This window comes from Micromesistius poutassou, assembly GCF_964030765.1.
Source record: "Micromesistius poutassou genome assembly, chromosome: 8".
Taxonomy (NCBI): Eukaryota; Metazoa; Chordata; class Actinopteri; order Gadiformes; family Gadidae; genus Micromesistius; species Micromesistius poutassou.
This window is the reverse complement of record NC_140278.1, coordinates 9,051,765-9,074,151: the sequence shown is the minus strand read 5'-3', so window position 1 is coordinate 9,074,151 and position 22,387 is coordinate 9,051,765. Positions and strand designations below refer to the sequence as shown.

Here is a 22,387-nt window from a genome sequence, read left to right as displayed (position 1 = left end):
CGCAATTAGCCACTGCTGTTGAATCAATCACTGGCTGAGGACACTTCACACACTCATCCCACGTTAATATTATCATTTCTTTTTCTAATGAGAAATAAGGGAGAGGTTGAGACGCGACGTCAGGCTTCCCCAGAGCCTCCTCCTCCTCGGATGCCATTTTGCATTTTCACAACCGATTATGGAGCAAGAGTTGATAGCAGGGGGAGATGGCTTTAAAATTGGAAGGTCTGCCTGTGCCTGTTTAAGAGAGATAGCATGGAGCACTAGAAACCCATCTCGCTGTTATCTGTGAACAGGAAGCACACACGCATGCACGCACGCATGCACACAGACACAGGCTTACACATATGCACATTTGTGTGTGTGACACACACATACACACACACACACACACACACACATCGATACAGACACAAATTCACAAAAGCACACACATGCACACACATGAACACAAACACATGGGTGGTCAAAGACTAATTGTATATGTTGAGGTCAGCGTTTCCCAAACACACAGGCATGCAGTAAAGGCCTTTAAATATACCCTATTGAGGTGCCAATCTACACCTTAAACTTCCCATCCCAACTCTTACACATTATTATTGAAAAAGCAAATAAATAAATAAACCCAAAGAAAATAGACATGGTGGGAGCAATATAGTCAGTCCAGCAAGTTATTTGCAAGTTTGTCCAGGCGATGAACAGCGGTCATTTAGCAAAGACGCCCAGCTCCTTAATTGATTCAAAATGCTACGGTTGAGAGCACTCAATTATTGCCTCGGGAAGCAAATAGATTGGATACAGTATGTATGGTATGTCAACCTTCTGCTGCTCCTTCACTACTACTATACCCCCAGCGCTGCACAAACTCATGTTCTATATGTTGTGTCTATGACATCAAGATGGCGGATTCGCTGTTTATTATTCCATTCTTTGTTTTTCAGATAATAAATATATTTGATGTTAATTTTTCCTTCAACCCCCCCCCCCCCTCCCATTTTCTCCCCCTCTCCTCGTCCATCTCCTCCCTACCCCTACCACTCCCCCCTCCCCCCCCACCCAATCCCAGTCTCTCAGTTTGTTTCATGTCCACTTCAGTGGTGCATTGATTGTGACAAGGGGGTGATGAGGAGCATCCAGCCCCATCCCAGAGGCTTTGTCGAGTGTGTTGTTGATGGAGGAGGGTGTGTTAATGGAAGAGGGTGGGGGTGTTGATGGAGGAGGGTTTGTTGATGGAGGATGGTGGGTGTATTGATGGAGGAGGGTTTGTTGATGGAGGATGGTGGGTGTGTTGATGGAGGAGGGTTTGTTGATGGAGGATGGTGGGTGTGTTGATGGAGCAGGGTTTGTTGATGGAGGATGGTGGGTGTGTTGATGGAGGAGGGTTTGTTGATGGAGGATGGTGGGTGTGTTGATGGAGGAGGGTTTGTTGATGGAGGATGGTGGGTGTGTTGATGGAGCAGGGTTTGTTGATGGAGGATGGTGGGTGTGTTGATGGAGGAGGGTTTGTTGATGGAGGATGGTGGGTGTGTTGATGGAGGAGGGTTTGTTGATGGAGGAGGGTTTGTTAATGGAGAATGGTGGGTGTGTTGATGGAGGAGGGTTTGTTGATGGAGGAGGGTTTGTTAATGGAGAATGGTGGGTGTGTTGATGGAGGAGGGTTTGTTGATGGAGGAGGGTTTGTTAATGGAGAATGGTGGGTGTGTTGATGGAGGAGGGTTTGTTGATGGAGGAGGGTTTGTTAATGGAGAATGGTGGGTGTGTTGATGGAGGAGGGTTTGTTGATGGAGGATGGTGGGTTGATGAGAGAGGATGATAGAGAAGGATGTGGTGATAGGTGATTGTGTTTGGGTGGCATGTGGCTCAGGAGGTAGAGCGGGTTGGCTGGTAATCGGAAGGTTGCTAGTTTGATCACCGGCTCCTGTTAGCTGAGTGTTGAGGTTTCCCTGAGAAAGACACCTCACCCTGACTGCTCCCGACGAGCTGGCTGTTCCCTTGCATGGTTGATACCGCCGTAGGTGTGTGAATGTGTGCATGCATGGGTGAATGTTAGGCAATATTGTAATGTACTTTGAGTTGCCACTGGTTAGAAAAGCACAATATAAATGCAGGCCATTTACCATCATTGTGTTAATGGAGGCGGGTAGGGAGGACGTTGAATATAGGGAGGGTGCTACCGGGTCTGATCCGGGTGGCATGATCATCTATATCACCACCAGGACGCTACAGCCAAACCCAATCACCCGTCAGCGTCATCTGGGGACGAGAACATGAATTGTGATTGAGATGAATGGCTGACATTTCATACTAATTGTTTTTGTTGTAATCTGCTGAATGCTATACCACAGCAAGACACACACACACACACACACACACACTGCCAATGTATTTGGGTAGGATGTTGGGATCTGCTTCAAGCACTTCTTGCAGATTACTGTAGATGAAGAAAGCCAGCATTTCCCAGTATGAGGAAATATTATATATGAGGATTCTCTTGTTTTTGCAGGCTTTGAAACGGGCGAAAACAGAGCAGGAAAAAAAGACAAGGAAAGTAAGTCAAGTAATCAGTGTGATGGCGGGTGGTCGGATGGAACGGACCAGTTCGGTCTTAGAGGGGAGGGCGGGGAAACCCGTTGTCACTTTAAGAAGGGTTAGTCTTACAAAGGGGGGAAGGAGGGGGGAGGACCTGTCTTGGCTCTCAGAAGGGAGAGAAGGGGGGGGAGAACCCATCCTGGGTCTCAGAAGTGGGGAGATGGGGGGGGAGGTGCTATAATCAACCATGGCAGATGTATGATGGCTCTAATGATTGGCACAACATCTGCCTGATATTCCACTTGTTACACGTTAACCTTCCCTTGACCTAGCCCACGGCTTCCCCATCTCTACGCTCCCATCTATCATGCTCCACCCCGTGTCCCCTCCCCCCAACACCCGCTGGTGCCGTCCTGACAGATCCATTTAATTTATTACCAGTATGCCTCTGTCGCCAGCGCGCCCGGGAAAGGTCAAACGTTGACCTTTACCGTCGACGTAACAAATATCTAACACGCCACCGGACTGGCTCAGCTCATATTGCTCTTTATCTGTGGGCTTGTTTGTAACGTGTCTTGTACCTAGGAACAAAGTGTGTGTGTGTGTGTGTGTGTGTGTGTGCTTACGTGTGTGTGTGCTTACGTGTGTGTGTGTGTGTGTGTGTGTGTGTGTGTGTGTGTGTGTGTGTGCGTGCGTGCGTGCGTGCATGCATGCATGTGAGTGTGTGTCCTTGCATGTGTGTGTGTGTGTGTGTGTGTGTGTTTCTGTGTGTGTGTGTGTGTGTCCTCTGCATGTTTGATTCACCACTCTGGCATAGCGGGTAGCCTCATTATCATAGCCTTCCTTCTAGACCGAGATAAGGCTCAGCTCTATCTGACTGAAATGATGGGACCTGAGTGGGGTCCTAATGGCAAACGCGTTTGCCATGCTAGCCTGTAAGTGGATTTCTACTGCGATCTTGTGTTGGTTTATGGGAGTAGCCGTTGTCCTGGATGCACTCCATAGAGGATACAAATTGCATTATTCACGGCGGCCAGGCTGGTAATGGCAGGGAAGAATGATGGCCGCTGTTTCTCTTCCTGACGGAGAAGGTTGGGCAGAAGAGCTCTATACAATTAAAGCACAAACTTTCAGCGTTCCGGTGGGCGGAGGACCGCGGGAGAGAGAGATCCTTCCGGGGGGAGGATCCCTCGCCCAGTTCACCGGGCTCCTTTTGAGGGTGGTGGGTTTTACACTTGACATTTGGAAGAAGCACAAAAAAACATCTATTTGTTGAGATAGCATGACAAGCACAGGACTCTTCAGATGGGGATTTATCGGACAATTGATTTTTAATGTGAACAATTGAAAAGGACATGTGCAGTGCAGTGTGCACACACACACACACCTGGTCATGAAATTGATTTGAATTGTCAAATAGATTAGATGACATGTATCTATTATTCTGCTTCATTACATAATGTGCAGTGGAGAGTGACGGGTGCACCGCCGGTGAGGCAGACACAAACATTCAATGGCTGTACAACCCCCGCCCTCCCCCCCTCCAAAACAAGGACCTCGTTATTTCTCTACCAAAACCGCTTGTGATCGTACTTCATTTTTTTAAATGGGGTGATTTGAATATTAAGCCAGAAAGTGGTTAATATGTATTCAGGAAGCAAGTCGAGTTTCATTAAGCTTGGAATACATTGTGGATAAAAAAAGGGGATAAAAAAAAACAAAAAAAGGTGAACGTATAAAAACAATTATAGATAAGGTTACATGAAATAATGTTATCAGTCAACAATAACGTGCTTAGATCAGAGGAAGCTCCAGAAAATAACAAACCATACAAAAACAGTGCCAGTTACCATGATGACAGGAACAAACACACCATTATCTCATGTGTATAATTGTGGAGTTTCTATTTAGGCTAGGAGGGGAAGCATGTGGGCTTTACTGAGAGCTACAACAACATGGATGATGAAAACGACAAGGAAAGAATCTGTTTGTTTTTTGACATTTTGACAAAGCAATATCCCAAACATGCCACACAATTTCACATCACTCTCTGGTGGTTCCTTGCTAAACTACAGTTTTCATTGGCAAGGTCACTGTGTAAAACCATTGGTTGTGGGAGACTGCTCTGCTACATTTATGAAGTGTGTTGAGGCTGAGCACCTCTAATGGGGAGGCTACATCACGCAAATTCAAAAGTCAAAAGTCACCAAACTCTGACTAAATGTGGATAAAGAGAAGGAAAAGCAAACTGATTTATTTATTATTTTTTTGGCTAATGGAATGCATTTATCCATGGGTATTTCTTCTGCTTCTGTCACTCAAAGTGCTTTAGCGGCAGGGAGCCCTGCTATGCTTTTTCAGAACAGGGGGGAAGAAGGCACACAGCCTGGGCTTCATCCCAAAACTGAAAAAGCAGGCCTTGTTTCCTGTTTTTGTTACCATATCCTACTGAAGAGAAACTAATTTGCGCATGTGGATGAAGCTTTCAGAAGGGGATTTTAAGTGTATTCCACAGTGGCCGGTCTACACTGCGATGATTTTACAAATTATTTACAGTTGACTGGACAAATTTGTGTTTGCTGTTAATATCCAATCATGTGCCTATAGGCTATATTCCCGCCTCCAGCCTGATAGTACATTTGCTATCAGACTTGAGATATTGATCTCAAGTCTGATTCAGGAGACTACTTTAGCATTAACACAAGCGTTCAACTATTCATCCTCACATTCACACACCAGCATAACTAGTGGCAACCTGATCCTCTAGGGCAGTGAGTGGGGTTAGGGTTTTTATAACTGGTGTTAGGGTTATGGTTAGGAGGGTTAGGGTTAGGGGGTTATTGGTTAGAGTTAGGAGGGGTAAGGGGCGGTTAGGGTTAAGGGGGGCTTAGGTAAGGTTTATTAAAAGGTTCTCATGCCCACACTTTCAGAATAACTGACAGCAGAGTTTCCAAGGAAACAATCGCGAGGATGCAAAAAATAGAACCAAATAACAATAGCACACAGAGGGAGGCAAAGTATGCACAGTCTGTCTGTCCGCACCGCCCGTCATCCCGTTCCACATCAGCGTCCACATTCCTCCCGCTTCTGCCAAGTAGCTGCCAAGACGAGACATATAAACCAGATGTTCCTTTATGAAATGAAATCCCTCCCGTTCAACAACATGCTGTTGTTGATTTCACTGCCAAACGAGCCAGCGCGTCTTTCTCCACCAGTCCCAGACACATGTTCCTCCAGCCCAACCCCGGACGCTATTTCATTGCCAATCGCCCACCCCCCCCCCCCCCCCCTCTCCTGTGAACTCCTGAAAACGGCCTTGACGACCTGAGCTGTGTCAACCCCACTGAGAGAGGGAGCCGCCCTGGGGGGGGGCTGGGGGTGGCTGGGTGGCGGGGGGGCCGCTGTGGGACGCTTTATCCTGTTACAGAAATGTATTGATTTATGGAGTTCATAATCTGTGGTGGCACAGGATGGGGGTTGAGGTGAGGAGCGGCTGAGGGGGGTAGATGTGGCTCATCTCGCCTCACTGAGACGCACACTTTAATGAAGTCATCTATCTCTGATCTAGGGCTCTACCATCCCGCTCTCTGTCAGTGTGCACATGCCATTGCACACACACACACACACCTGAACACACACGGCAACACACACACACACACACCTGAACACGCACGCCAACACACACACACAAACACGCACGCCAACACACACACACACGCCAACACACACACACACACACACACACCTGAACACACACTCCAACACACACACATGAACACACACCTGAACACACACACCAACATACACACACACAAACGCGCACACCAACACACACACCTGAACACGCACGTAAACACACACTCATACCTGAACAAACACGGGTGTGTGTGTGTGTGTATGTGACACACAGGCCTACGCGACCATACAGGCGCATGTACGTTTTCACACACAAGCACACAAATATGGGAACACACACACCGATGCGCCCACTCAAACACATGAGCAACTGCTTTTCTGTTCTGTTCTATTCTCTTGCCCTCGTGGTTAACCCATTAATCAGAAGACATTTTGGACGAGGACAAGACCAAGGTCAGGTATTCCACGCTACACTCCGCCATTTCAAAATTTAGGAGGAATATATTTAAAGAGCAATATAATCCCTATTCATTTATTATATGATCGTGAGCGGGAAAAAAGTCTCACACATTCACACTGTTCCCTCACTAGGATGTGTGATGATTTAGTCCAGGCCTATGAACCCTATGAACCCTCCTCAAACGGTTAAAATCCCATTCACCATGTATTTTTTAGGTAGGAATGCACACACAGCTCCAATGTATCTGGGTCACCTCTTCTTTGTCCTTTAACAGTTTTGTCATTACAGTCTCTTGGTCCAGCGCCTCTAGCAAAGGAAAAAAAACGGAATACTTTTTTTTATATATACATATATATATATATATATAACAATTATATATAACTAAACAAATAATATAAAGAAAAATATGTATGTACACACACACACACACGCATGCACACAATTGTGTTGCTGAAGAAACTGGAGTAAACCTCGCAGATAGATCGTGTAAAACCCCTGGTACTGCATGAATTATGCATGTTGCTCCCTGTCTGCTTCGCATTATAACCTATAGCCACAATAATTATGCAGATCGGGAAGGTGGGGGGGATAAAATAAATTATCAAAGGTAATAAATGTTCACCTGGGGCGCGAACGACTAAGTGCGCATTTATCAGTCAGCGGGGGACCAAAGAGAAGGCAGTGTTACGCCGTTTGTCTTCGATTAGTGAGTTTTACTTTATTTATTTATTTTTCCGTAACCAAGAGGGATTGGCCCGAATTAAAACAGTAATACGGCAGCCATTGTCTGTCATTTCAAATGTAATTATGTGGTGCCCCGTGGCCAGAGTGATGATAGGGATCTGGAGCTTATGGATTAGCCATCCTGCTAATAGTTGCGGATGCACACACGTATACGTAGACTCTTACACGCGCGCACACACACACACACACACACATGCCCGCAAACATCTAAATATATATATATATATATGAATATCCATCAACCAAAAAAAACGTGTTCCTCTTTAATTTCTTGCTATGACTCAGCAATGTGTTACAACTTTGTCGGAAAACCGTATTGCCGCTTCCAGTCTGAACCAATGAATGTCAGATTATTAAACATGATACACAAACAAAATATGCATTTGCGAAGTTATATATTTGTTACTTGTTTGTAGAAAGAAAAAATCAGTGTCCTATTATTCTTATCAGCTGCTACGCACTGCACAACTTAATAGCTATTTGGAATCAAAAAAGTTTGAAAACATTCAACAATTTGCTGTGGCACATAATGACTTTTGGAAACCACAGACACAACACAAAGAGCGATTTTATTTGTATGTTTCTTCAGTCACAGGCACTGGTCCATAATCTCAAAAAAAAAAATGTTATTTTTGTCCTTCCTCTACCCTTGTATCCTCTATAGGAGGGTAGAGTCCATTCTTTAATTTATTCCCACTCTCGCTTTCTTCCGCCCTACCATCTGACTTATAATAGCTTCCAAGACCTGTGCTGTGCAGGAAGCCATGAGGCCAGACCCCTTGAAGCAAGTATGCACTGTTGCTCTAATACACTCAGCTGGGGGTCCTCTTACTCGTTGGCGCCAGGCCACAACAAGGGATCTGGGGTCTTAGCGTTTGAAGATATCCCTGTTTACAACTGGCTCTATTGACCATGTGCCTGCCTGGTGCTCACATCATGAATACTAGGTGGGGCAAATGGGAAGCTTGTTACGGCGTGTGTCGATTTGTTCCTGTCTAATGGGTGAGCACCTGCAAATGTTGTGCACACGCCTGAATGTGCATGTATGTTCTTGTGCGCAGTGGGACGGAAGAGCTAGTCGGATGTGTTGCATGGATTGGTATCAGGGGAATAGATATGTACATGATGTTTCAGAAGATGTGCATGTTTCTCTATTAACATTTAATGCTCTGACAGTTATAATCTACTGCTGCATAAAAGACTTCTCACAAAGTAAACGCTTTGTGAAAGGGAAAAGTGTGGAACATGAAAAGGCAAAGTCGAGAGTTTTGAGGCTGCTACTTTTTTTAATTCGACAATGATTAGTAACACAAGACACACAAAGCGACTCGCAAAATGACACAAAGCAAGCCGCTTCAGGCAGGATAGCAGTGAGCAGTGCCAAATAAAAGAAAATCAATGAAAGAAAAAACAAACTGCTCCTACATACTCCTGGATTGCTGCCTCACACTAAATAAGCAAAGCAAAAGGCAATATGTGGCGTACACCCTTATGTGGCACAAACCTGTGTACTAAACAGAGAGGAAACCTGCTTTATCTGTGAGGTATCTGACCAATTGTGCTGTATAATCCTTATAAACGGCACATTAGTTTCACACTAGCTGCTGTGTGCATTGAGATGAAGCAGCTTTGTATCAAATCTGAACAGTCGCCCTATGTAGCCAAACATCACGTGTCTCAGTCATGGCCAATGTGAAATATTGTGTATCAGCTTTCATGTGGGCTGCACCATGTGGCCAAGTACTGGTTCTCTTTTTTGCACTGAAATGTATTTATATCACTATTTATCTCTATTACATTCTGATAGGACTTCACAGACCCACATTCTTACCCTTCCTCACAAAGGCACGCACTACAGTAAGCTTCACTCTAGAACGACTAGCAGTTTGATAAATGCCAATATCATAGTGATTAAACAATGTTTTATTGAAAGAAGACAAAAGGCCAAAATGAAAGCAAACAACCATGAAAATTGTAATATAGCTGATGATAATAATAAATTGACAAATGCATCACATAATAATTATATGAGAGCAATATGCCACAAGCAATCTGGATATACAATTCTAGGCCTCTGGAATCTGGCATGGGTCCTTTTAGTTGACTCATGGGCGGGAGACCCAACTAACGTATCGTATTCGACAGGCAGACAGGGAACAACACAAAAAGACAGGATGTAAAAATACTTTTCTCCTGACTATTCTCCTGACTCCTAATGCTATATTCAGCTTCCCTGAGCACTTACAGGAGAAGAAATCGAATTTACTTGTAAAAAATATTCTATTGTCAAGTGGGCATAGCATAAAAAATCAACAGACTGAAACATAAAGATAGGGAAGTTTAAGTTACCTACTGTCTTCTAATTGGGTTTATTTTTTCTTTTGATAGACAACTCTTTAACTTTCCCCACTAGTCCCACTACTAATGCCACTTTCTCAACCTGATAAGTCTTCCTTTGAACTGCTGGCTGTAAAGCTCTGTAGTCCTTCATCAACCGTTATTGATGCTCTGTGCAGAAACACTCAAGTGATCAAATATTTTCATCACTGAAATCTTTTTACCACCTTTAGTGCACTAAAGGTGGTAACACAACAACTCCTAATGTCATCCTAATGCAGGATTTTAAGGTTCATTTTCATAACACTGACAATATGTTTATTACAATTTTAAAGCAACGATAGTGAGCTTTGATATAACACAATATGTCAATCTTATAACCCAAAACAAGGGCCATATCCCTGACTTTGGATATTGTGGACTGCTACAATGACAGTTTATCTTCCGCACTTGATACTCACTATAAAAACACTCTCAAATAACCTATTATGCAAATATCATCAGTACAGGTCAAGGGAATACTACAGATCTCTTCTCCACAAGAAAGTTACTCGAACCACCTGAAACGAGTATGAACAATAACCTTTGTGATGATCAATACTCTTCACTTTTGAAGTTCTTTAAATCCAAAATGTGTACATTTCATGAGCAGCTGGCCTCTGCTAACAACATTATGCAGTCCGCATCCACTGTTTAATGTGATTTCAGTCTTCCAACTGAAAATTACAATTTGATAAGTTACTACCAAGTCCAATACATCCACATGGATCAACTGGATCCAATCCCCACAACCCTAGTTAAAGCATGCCATCATCTCTCCTCCATACTCCTCATGGATCGTCTGGCTAGTATAGAAGTTGGGGGGGCACTATGTATCAGTGAATTGTCTCCTACCTTGCAGACAGGCACATTCTATCAGAATTATTAATTCAGAATTAATGGTCAGAAAGATCACCACAGAGTTCCACAAGGTTCCATGTTGGGGGCACTCCTGTTTGTGATGTACCTCCTCCCTTTCGGCAACATCTTCCGCCACTATAGCATTCAGTTTCACTGTAATGCTGACGACACACAGATTTATGTGTCAGAAGCCCAATTGCCCTCACCCTTCCAGGACTTTTCGTGCCTGTCTCCATGATGTACAGATATGGTTGACGTACTACAACTACTACCTACAACTACCTACAATTCAAGTGGTACAACTGAGAAAGTCCACATTGGCTCTAAATCAACCCTCTCATAAACACATACTATTTCACTCCCAGCTACCATAAGCTGCCATACCTGTCTCCACACAGGTAACAAGCCTTTCAGTTATTCCTGGACAGAACCCTTTCTTTCTCCAGTCATATAAGCAATGTCTCCCTGATTGCCAATCTGGAAAACAATACTACACAGAAATCTCAGTCCACACTTTGGTCACATTGACTACTGCAATGCTATCCGGTCAGGCATCCAGACAGAGTTATTCAACTTATTCAACTCATCCAGAGCTCTGCAGTACAGATTATTACACGCTCACAGTCCACTGAATATGTCACTCCCCTGCTGATTCAATCACCCTGGCTCCCTGTGTCACAACGGATAAACTATCAAATCATATTATTGCAATTTCAAGCTCTGCATAATCTATCCCGTTTACAACACAGATCTCATTCAAACCTACACTGTGTTTGGCTCCCTGCAGTCTTCATCAGCAGGTCCACTGGTGCTTCCAGCCATCCACCTTGTTACAATGGGTGCCAGGGCCTTCCCCTGTGCTACACCCAAACTTTGTTACTCCCTTCCTCATCACCTCCACATACTGGACTCTATCACCAAATTCAAAACTGCTACTATATGATAATGTCAATGTATTGTGTAATGATGTTGTATTACTGGGGATTTTCTGTTTATTGTGTACTGATGTTATATTACTGGTGCTTTGCAGTTTATTGTATGTTTTATCACTGATTCTTTATGATGAAAGGTCACCTTGAGAGCCATTCAATAAAATGTATCACTGTTATTATTATTATCATGAGGACTCGCTCAATTAGCTAGTCTTAATTAGTTTTCCCATCCGCTACTCTTCGCATGGAGGCCCTGTCTAAGTCCTGTGTGCCATGTTTGAGAGCAACCCTGCTTTTGGCCACGTGCCTCCCAGGCTGAACCAGCAGTCCTCTGGGATACAGTATATATATATATATATTTTGTGACATCCACCTTTTAATCCACTGCATCGTCCCTCCCCGGCTCTCCCCGAAACGCCCGGCCACAACATCATTCCCCACCGCTACCCTCCCCTTCCCTCCGTCTCCCCGTTCTGCCCCCCGCCAAGTGGCAGCGGACCGAAGCAGCCGGGGTTAATCGTATTTCCCTTGGAGTGCTGACCAGGGGAGGGGAGCGATGGGAGAGGAGCAGTGAGCAGGCTGCAGGACTATTACTACTACTATATTTCTATATAGAACGTATTTTTGTGCAGGGCTTTACTTTTAAGGGATGCATGAGACAGCAAGGACAATTATACTTTGTGCCATGGAATGGGGGAATCACTCTTGACACACTCGAGGAGAACACAGTGCAATGTCTATGTGTACCCCCTCCCCCACAGACACACACACACACAACATTTAATATCATTTGAATTTTGGCTGGCTCACATCTGTGTGAAGTGGGTAGTGTGTGTGTCACGTTTCATCTCATACATGCACAGTTGCATGCAAGCACTTTGAAAAAATATTTTTTCACTCACATACCTCACCCTCTCTCTTTGTCTCTCAATCACACAAGCACGCACGTATATAGGCAATGCAAGGCAAGGCAACTTTATTTATATAGCACTTTTCATACACAAGGCAGACTCAAAGTGCTTCACATATAAACATTGTCATACAATAAAAGAAAATAATAGTTAAGTAAAAAGTAAAATAGATAGAAAATAAAGGCAAAGTTTAAAAAGAAACATTTTAGAAAGGCAGAGTTAAAAAAAAAATGCATTTTAGAAAGTCAGAAAATAAAGGCAAAGTTACTAATAAAATAATAAATAAATAAATAAATAAAATAGAAGCATTGTAGATTTAAGATTTAGCAGAAAGCTAAAGCAAACATAAAAGTCTTCAGTCTTCTTTTAAAAGCTGTCAGAGTTGGGGCAAGTCTTAAATCCTCAGGGAGTTTATTCCAGCTATTTGTTGCATAGTAACTAAATCCTGCTTCCCCATGTTTCGTGTTGACTCTGGGGATAATTAACAGATTGGTCTCAGAGGATCTTAGTGGCCTAGAAGGCTTATGTAGTGGAAGCATATCAGTTAAATATTTTGGCCCTAAACCATGTAGGGATTTATAGGTTAGCAACATGATTTTAAAATCAATTCTCTGACATACAGGGAGTCAATGTAATGATTTAAGAATTGGTGTAATATGTTCACATTTTTTGGTCTTTGTTAGAACTCTAGCAGCAGCATTCTGAACAAGCTGTAGTTGCCTTAGAGTTTTTTTAGGAGACCTGTAAGGAGACCATTGCAGTAATCAAGCTTGCTAGTGATAAAGGCATGTACAAGTGTTTGTAAGTCTTCGGTAGACATGAGCCCTCTAAGTCTTGCTACGTTTTTAAGGTGATAATATGCAGATTTTGTAACTGATTTGATGTGACTGTCGAAATGTAAATCTGAATCCATGTTAACCCCTAGATTTCTGGCTTTGATTGAGGTTTTCAGGGACAGAGAGTGAAGGTGTTGGGTAACTTTAAGCCTTTCGGTTTTAGCACCAAATACAATTATCTCGGTTTTGTCCTCATTTAGTTGAAGGAAATTTTGGCACATCCAGTCTTTGACTTGCTCAATGCACTGGCACAACAGATCAATGGGCTGATAGTCATTTGGTGATAGAGATACATAGATTTGCGTGTCATCAGCATAGCAGTGATGGTCAATATTGTTATTTTGCATGATTTGCCCTAGTGGGAGCAAATCATAGTGTAGATGTTGAATAGAGAGGGTCCTAAGATCGAACCTTGTGGGACTCCACATGTCACGTTTGTTGATTCTGAAACAAAGTCGCCAATGGAAACAAAGTAGTTCCTATTTTGTAGGTAGGACCTAAACCAATTTAAGACTGTGCCTGAAAGCCCCACCCAGTTTTCTAATCTGTCCAAAAGTATTGTATGGTCTACAGTGTTGAATGCAGCACTGAGGTCTAGTAGCATTAGTATTGAGATTTTGCCAGAGTCTGTGTTAAGACGGATGTCATTTACAACTTTAATAAGGGCGGTCTCGGTGCTGTGAAGGGGTCAAAATCCGGATTGGAAGGTGTCATAGCAACCAGTTGATGCCAGGAAGTCACTAAGTTGCTGAAGAACAACTTTCTCAATGATTTTACTTATGAAGGGTAGATATTTAATTTGGTCTGTAGTGGTCTGTAGTTGTTAATAATAGAGGCATCTAGGCTCCGCTTTTTTAAAAGGGGTTTGATAACTGCAGTTTTTAAGGCTTTTGGGAAAGTGCCTGATTGGAGAGAGTTGTTAACTATTTGCAATATGTCTATTGCTAGGCAGTCAAAAACATTCTTAAAGTGGTTGGTAGGTAAAGTATCAAGGCAACAGGTGGATGGCTTCAGTTGTGTCACAGTTTCCACAAGAGTTTGTGGCATGTCATTGCCACGTTACTTTTGCCTGAATATGGTGGTAGTCCAGCATTTTTGTTTAAAGTGGAGACATTGATGGCGCGTCTGATGCCTTCAATTTTATCAGTATAAAATGCTGCAAACTCATTGCATTTCTGAGTGGAATGAAGGTCAGGTGGAATTTGTGTTGGGGGCTTGGTCAGTCTGTCAACAGTTGCAAATAGGGTTTTGGCATTATTAGTATTGGTTTTAATGATATTGGAGAAAAATGTTTCTCTAGCACTTTTTAAGTCTAAATTGTAGGCACGGAGGCTCTCTTTATAGATGTCATGGTGAATATGAAGTTTTGTTTTACGCCATATGCGTTCAGCCTTCCTGCATTCTTTTTTCTGGGCTGTTACAAAAGCAGCTTTTCTCCAAGGTGCCTTTTGCTTTCCAGAAATCGTTTTAACCTTATAAGGTGCAATGACATCTATGACTTTCAAAATTTTCAAATTAAAATTTTCTAAAAGATCATCAGTAGAACATGGGTTGAGAGGTAGTAGCAAGGAGATGGCCTTTTTAAAAAGTACATTAGAATGTTCATTGATATACCGTTTTTTGACAGTATTTGATTTTGTCTGTATGTCGGGAATAAAATATATATTAAAGACCGGGTAAACCAAATTCAGTATTTTTCTTCTTATCATATTAATTAGGCCTTAAATGTGTCCCTCAAAACATGTAAAAAATATTTTTCCCATTCATCATTTCCTTGAGGAGCTAGGCCTCAGAGAATGTTCTGTGTGCAGGTTTAAAATGGGCGGGTCTACATCGAAGACCGCTTTACGTAAAGCGGTCTTCGATGTAGACCCGCCCCCTGCTGCCCTCTAGGTATAAATACATTAACCGCGCACTAGCATTCTGTGGTTTCACCCGTCTATGGTTTTACCGCTCACGAGTCTGGTTTGAATTGTCAGTTTGCAGCTAGCTTGCCCGTTATGCCTCTTCAACCTCGTTGGTGCATCTTCCCTGGATGCCACAGTGGGAAACGTAACGTTAACGGTTCGTTTACTTTATTTAAGTTTCCGACCGAAGACGGTCTCTCTCCGGTGATGGGCGTGGTTTCCTGGCCTGCAGCGCACACGCCCCCACCGTCCTGAGCCAGGGATTACTGCTCATTTTTCATCAACTTTGAAGCATAATTTTATATACTTCGCGATTTTTTTAGTCCTTCAAATTTGGCAGGGTGGTTAATAATATATTTTCCTGTGGTATTATAAACTCAAAACCCATAATTATTCTTGGTTTACCCGGTCTTTAAAGAAAACACAGAAATGGTCAGACAGTGAAGGATCAGTCACAGAGAGATCTGAAACATTGAGACCCTTTGTGATAACCAGGTCTAGAGTGTGCCCCTTACAATGAGTAGCCTCTTTCACATGTTGAGACATTTCAAATGTGTCCAAAATGGAAAAAAGTTTTTTTGCACACATCATTAAAATCATCAGTATGAAAATTGAAGTCACCAGTTATAACTAGACAGTCAAAGTCTGTGGAGATGCTAGACAATAATTCTGTAAAGTCATCGAAGAAATTTGTAGTATGTAATTTGGAGTATGTGGGTGGCCTGTAAATAATTAATAGGAGAACTCTGGGGGAACATTTCAATACAGCACAAAGGTATTCGAATGATGGAAAATCACCAAATAGCATCTGTTTCCCCTGAAATAGATTTTTAAATATAGCAGCAACCCCTCCACCTCTTTTTCCAGATCTACATACATCAAAAAAGTTATAGTTGGGAGGAGCTGTCTCTATCAGAACGGTTGCACTGTTATTTTGTTCTAGCCATGTTTCAGTTAAAAACATAAAATCCAGTTGAGAAGTGGTAATAAAATCATTAACTAAAAAAAGATGATGTTATTAAGAGACCTAACATTAAGTAGACCCATCCTGATGGTGTTATTGATAGGCTTTAAGGTTGATTTGGGTTTAGAGGGAATAGGTATGAGATTTGAGAGGTTAGCAGTGCGTTAGCAGAGTTTCCCTTTGTTTACTCTCTTAGTGATTACAGCAGGAATGCAAAAGTTGCCATGTTTTGATGTAGGCAACCTTGGGTTCAACAGATTATGCAAAACTTCCTTTGTGCTGTGTCTACGGCTGAACCCTTTTTTGTCTCAGTAATAATCAGGACTACTATCAGTACAGGGAGGGGGGGGCTGGGGCGCCCTCCGCTTGGGTGTTATCAGACTGTGGTCATGACGTGGGGATGGTATCATTGACGCAGATGCAATTTTGATGCCAAAATTTCTCAGTTTCTTAAATTCATCTGGAAAATCATAAAGGGAGGAGACAGTGGAACTGGAGTTATCGTTGTGGCTATGGGAGAGATGAGGCTGGTGGTCATCATCAATGGGGGACAGCTGGAGGTAATCATCGATGGGGGAGTGCTGGAGGTCATCGTCCATGGGGGAGTGCAGAGGAGGGGGGTGGCCGTTCCTCGCCAAGCCAGCATCAGCAAAGGGGGGAGGCATGGTGTCGGGCGGGCTGTTGTCTCTCTTCAAGGTCTGTGGTCTGTCTGCTATCTGTGTGTCAGATAGTGGGACAGTAGATGTGTGGGGGAGGCTGTAGTCTCGCTTCTTCTTATGGTGGGAGAGTGAGAAGAGAAGATTGTCCCTTAACAGTTTTGAGCCTAACCTGTTTGGGTGTAGGCCATCTGCTCTGAAAAGTTGAAATTGTCAATAAAGCCCCTTCCTCTTTCATTGCAGACTCTTGAAAGCCATGTATTCAGTGCAAGTAGACGACTGAATCTGTTTATTGTCAACTGCTGGTATGGGTCCACTGATGAATGACCTAACGTGTAATTTGTCCAGTGTGTCCAATAGTTCAGTGAAATCCCTCTTCAGAAGTTCTGACTGTTCTCTTCGAATATCATTAAGTCCTGCATGCACAATAACCTGTGAGATTTTGGGGTTTTCCAATATAATTGTGGTTAGTTTCTGGTTGACATCACTAACCATCACATCTGGGAAGTAGCATGTGTTGATCTTCTTACTGGTTATATCCTTTATGGTTGAGTCTCCTACAATCAGAGTGTCTGGTTCATCTGCTTTCTGTGAGATTGGCCCTTGTTGGCTTGAGGTGGCGGTGGCAGACGCATGCACAGCTCGACTCCGTGGCGACTGGTTCTTGTTCCGTCTCTGTCCCCACCGTCCGTCCGGACGCATCCTGGGGCTCAGGGGTGCACGGGTGGCAGATGCATGCACAGCTGGCCTCTCTGGCAACAGGGTCATGGTCGGTCTTTGTCCACACCATCCGTCTGGACGCATCTCGGGCCTTAGGGGTGCATGGGTGGCAGGCGCGTTCGTGGACTCCTGGAGTGGCAGGAACCGGTTCTTCAGCGGCATGGTAAACTTCAGCGATTGGCTAATCCGGCAGATTTTAGCTTTGGGAAGCTTAGCATTTGGCGTTGAGTGAACTTGTTGATTCACTTTGGAATGTTGTTTGGGCTTAGCGCCGACTCTGTGCCAATGAGAGGCAGTTGGAATTGTCTCTCTCTTGTCCAGCTTCGGGAAGGATACAGTGTAGCTTTGATCATCCTGTTGTGTATTTGTCTGAGCTAGCTCAGCAAACTCACCCATCGGCACTGTATCCTGGAGGAGTCCTTTGCATTTTTCTAATGCTGCTAGCCTTGTTTCAAATAGAGCCACTGACTGTTGCAGTTTGGTGCAGTCTGTGCATTTCCCAGTCTCTGTGCCTGAGACATCCGAGTACAGAGGCATGTTGGCGATAGGAAAGTCCAAGGCTTTTGCTGCGGTCTGATCCGGTAGTCAAAGTGCCAAAAAGTATTGTTGAATCGAGCAATTGAGGTTGACAGAAACAAACTATATATTCTTAAGTATTATGATCATGAAATAAAATAAAGTAGACCTGAACGATGAATTAAGTAGTTTTTGCCACTGTCTAGCGGAGCTTCGGGAAACACAACCTCTCTCTCTGCTGTCTCTTATCTTCTATACACATGTAGCTGGCTTTAACTTGCATCGGCTGATTCTGCGTTGTGTTAATGAGCCGGGAGACAACTGCTGATTTGCCACCGGAGTAGGCCTGCACGATTCGGGGAAAAATAGGAAACCCGATGTTTTAGTTTAGAATTGATATCGCCATTCTCTGCCACGATTTTTTTCTCACAAAATGTAATGTTTATTCATGGCGAAATCAGTCGCAATGAAGTGGACAGTTAGGCTCATGTACGGTTCCATGGTTCGGCTGGACCATAAATCAGTCGTTGCTGCAAAATAATCAGCTTCCTGCACTTCTGCCTCGACTACAGCACGCAGTTTCTTATAGGAGCTGGCAATGCAACGGATGAAAAATTGTTGCAGGAGGGTATTGAGTAGCGTTTGTCCAATGTATGGATCATCTTTCGAAATCCGTCACGTTCTACGGTGTTTATTGGAACCATATCTTTTGCTAGATGGTAAGCAATTGTGTCTGTTATTTCCTTACTCCTACTGGAGTTACGTGGGTATGGGGTCGCATTGTGCAAGGTGTCAGTAATAGATGTCTGCGTTGTGCTGACATCTGCGTTGCGCTGCACTGCATTTTATTTATTTCACAATTCAAAAATGAACAAAACTGTCTTCTAAATTAAGGAAATGATACTGGGAAACGAATAAACCATTATAAGCAACGAGTGAACTTAATAAGCGATCAAAATACTTTTTGCAACCACCGCCTCTTTCCCTTGACATTTAGGGCCCGTCCACACGGAGCCGTTTTTTGGTTAAAATGCAGATGTTTTGCATCGTTTTGGCCGATCGTCCAAACGAATCCTGTAAACGCATCGCATGAAAACTGAGTTTTCTGAAACCAGGTCCCAGGGTGAATAAATTCACAAACGCAGCCCTTGAGTGTTCGTCTGGACGGCCAAAACGCATACTTGCGTTTCGATGATGTCATCGCCACACCCCTCGAGCGTAACCTCTTGTAACCTGTGACGACGTCTCATAACAACAACTATGGCCGACTACATGCTCGTGTTCCTGCTGGAGAAGATATTGTGCCTATTAGGGTTACTATCGCAAAATTAGTGGTGGGCATAGATTAATTTTTTTAATCTAGATTAATCTTGGAATTAATCTAGAGGGCGGCGGCGTTGACGGCAGACGGCTGGTACGCGTCCGCCTACCGCCGTACCAAGGCGGGCAGCTTGGAGGAAGATTTGGATTATTACAACAACAACAACACCAACTATTTCGACGCTCTGAGGGGTGTTCCAAGAACGGAGGTTTAACAAACACAGAGTTAACGCTGAACTCTAGGTTGTCCGATCCTGTGCCGACTAACCCAGAGCTGTCGGTTCCACAGCACCGGTTATGAATTAGTTCAATCAACACGGGGTTGGTTAACACAGGGTTGTGCGCGTTCACGGCAAACCTATAAAGACGTGATGTATGGATCATGGAAATCCTGATCAAAATGGCGAAACGGGCCGCATATTTTACCGATCAAGGTACTAATTATTCTTTTTCCTCCCTCAGCAACTAAAGAATAAAAATGATGGAAGAAAAGTGTTGTTTTATTTTTTTTTATTTAAATGATTTCTGCAAATGTGGTCTCGCATCCTTTGTCAGCCCTTACAAACATTTGCGAATGTGTTCCTCCTCAAGGAACGGGTAAAGTGGGGAGGCATCTCTTTGCGCAGAGTGGCTATATTGTGGAGGACGGCGCATGCAACAATTACATCGCATGCCCGTTCCGGACAAACTCTTAGTCCACGTAGGCATTGGAATCTGGACTTCAATATCCAGAATGTATTTTCAATCTTAACGCGGGTTCTGCTGTGTGCCAGGTTAAATGTTGTCTGTGGTCCAGGAGCGGGATTAGGGTACGGGGTGATGAGCGTCGGGAGGCATTGATACCCTCGATCTCCTAGGAGATCCCCATCGAATTGCCCTGCGATCAAATACAAACTTTGAGCTATCTTGCACAAGCACAACAATTATATGAGGTCTATGATATGTTCATAATGCAACGCACCCTGTTGAAATGTATTGCTCACATTGGATGTGTGCCATCAATGCACCCAATTACATTAGGAAATCCTGAAATATAACACCCAGATGAAAAGTCAACAAGGATAATTTCGGAGCCATTTGGGAACACTTAAAGTAGATAATGCTGATCTGCAAGTTGGTGAAACTCCATGAAGTTACGCAACAACCGCTTCAGCGCAAGACAGACGCACGGAGCGGCAGACGGTAGCTTTGCCTATGTGCTCAGCATCTCCTACACTGTACAAAAAGCTACCCGTCGCAAAAAAAACGGAAAGCTATGCAAATTGTTTGTAGTGAACTGAGGGCAGATCCACGATTGGTAACATTTGCAATGTAGGGTTGGAGAAGGCTATTTAAATATATCAAAGAATCACGTGAAAAACTATATCTCTCCAGCAAAAAGTCATCCGGAAAGGACAATATGTCGAGCCGTGGTCTAATTAATCTCTGTGAATTGCACAAATTATTTGCGCTCCGATATCAATAGGCGAACACGTAAAAGCTGCGATAAACGTGGGTTTAAATAGCCTACTCTGAGCAAAACCGGGTTATCTTCCAAACTTAACCTGCGCAAAACCTGCTCCGACCAGGTTTGATTGAGAGCATATGTTTCCATAGCAACTTACATGCCGTGGTCATTTTGGAACGGAAAACCTAGGGTTGCCGCTAACCCTGGGTTAACTTAGCTGGGTAAGTGATAAAACCGGCTTTGTGGAACACCCCTCTGATGTTACGATCAACCCAAAACGTGTCATAGCTCACCCAAGTTGTTTCTATTATCATTGCTACATTGTCTCCAGCATATGGCACGATTATGGACAGTATATTTTATTAAACACTCAGCTTCTGGTTAGTTCAACTTTGAGAATAGATTAACGGCAATATTTTTTTTATCGCCCGATAAGAGTCTCGCGTTAACGCAGCACGTTAACGCCGATAACGGCCCACCACTACGCAAAATATTATGCTCCTGTGCCACCACGCTGAGCAAAAAAGACTGATGGACAACCACATAAGCCACATTTTACAAACAAACAACAGCCATGCGTGCGCCAATTGAGACGATCAAAAGGGTTGCGTTAACGCTTTATTACTTGAGTGACCGTTTCCGATGAATTTCTAAAACTAAAACAGCGCCACCTATACGCCTGGAACATGAAGTAGCGTGTTGAGTCGTATTGAGATGGATCCGTGTGGACGCAAATGTTCTTGAAACGATGCCAGAGAAAACGGAGAAAAAAAAGATCGTTTTGGTACGTGTGGACTTGGCCTTAGTTTTCACCTTAAATATGCGACAGATGTAATTAAGGCAACCTGGTCTTACAGGAATCCGTGAAATGAGTCGGTCTACGTCCAGTTTACAAAAAATAATGCCCATAAAAGGTTTGAATATTAAGTCCTGCCTAATATTCGTTTGAATATTATATATATTTTTAATATTCGAATAACAAAGTACGGAGTCAAAGCCCTAGTCCATACACTGGTAAATAGTGACAGCGTTGTTATCTCGTTCCACCGCTGGCTTTTTTTGTCGTAAGCTTTGGAAAATGCCTGCGGAAGCAATGTCTGAGATGCAGAGACAGCTTCACACTACCAGCATCTGTCTCGTACGGTGTGGAATGAGAGCTTGTGAAGGGACGCAGGCGCGCTTGCTGCCCGGCTGCATGCCTGCGCAATAGCATACTGCATGAGAAGGCAGTATCGCTGTCAAAGCTGTCCCTGGGAAAAGTAACGTTGCGCGGAATTGAAAAAGGAACTACGTTTCGTTAGTATTTTCCCATATATAGGCCTACCATATTTTCAGTAGTTACGTGTAACTTGACTTTGAACAAGTAGCCTACATGAACAAGTAGTTACATAACGCGTTACACACAACACTGTCTACCGTGTGTCAGTCGGCTCATAAAAAAAATGAGAATCTAAGTAATTTAAAACTTAAATTGCGCACAGGGTGAATCGAGATTGCGATTTTATAATGATTTATCGTGCAGGCCTACACAGGAGCTTTTATTCTGTGTGGGAACACATTAATATGCACGTC

General features: G+C 43.4%; 1 protein-coding gene across 1 annotated transcript in view; it reads right to left on the bottom strand.

The window, feature by feature from the left end:
- LOC311351760 (uncharacterized protein) overlaps positions 1–18,069 on the bottom strand; it is a gene marked incomplete at both ends in the record, with an annotated part of 41,804 nt that extends 23,735 nt beyond the window's left edge. Inside the window, one exon of the mRNA XM_084471906.1 lies at positions 17,305–18,069. Within this exon, the coding sequence (XP_084328032.1) occupies positions 17,305–18,069 (765 nt within the window). The remainder of the gene's footprint in view (positions 1–17,304) is intronic.
- Between the last annotated feature and the right edge of the window lie 4,318 nt (positions 18,070–22,387).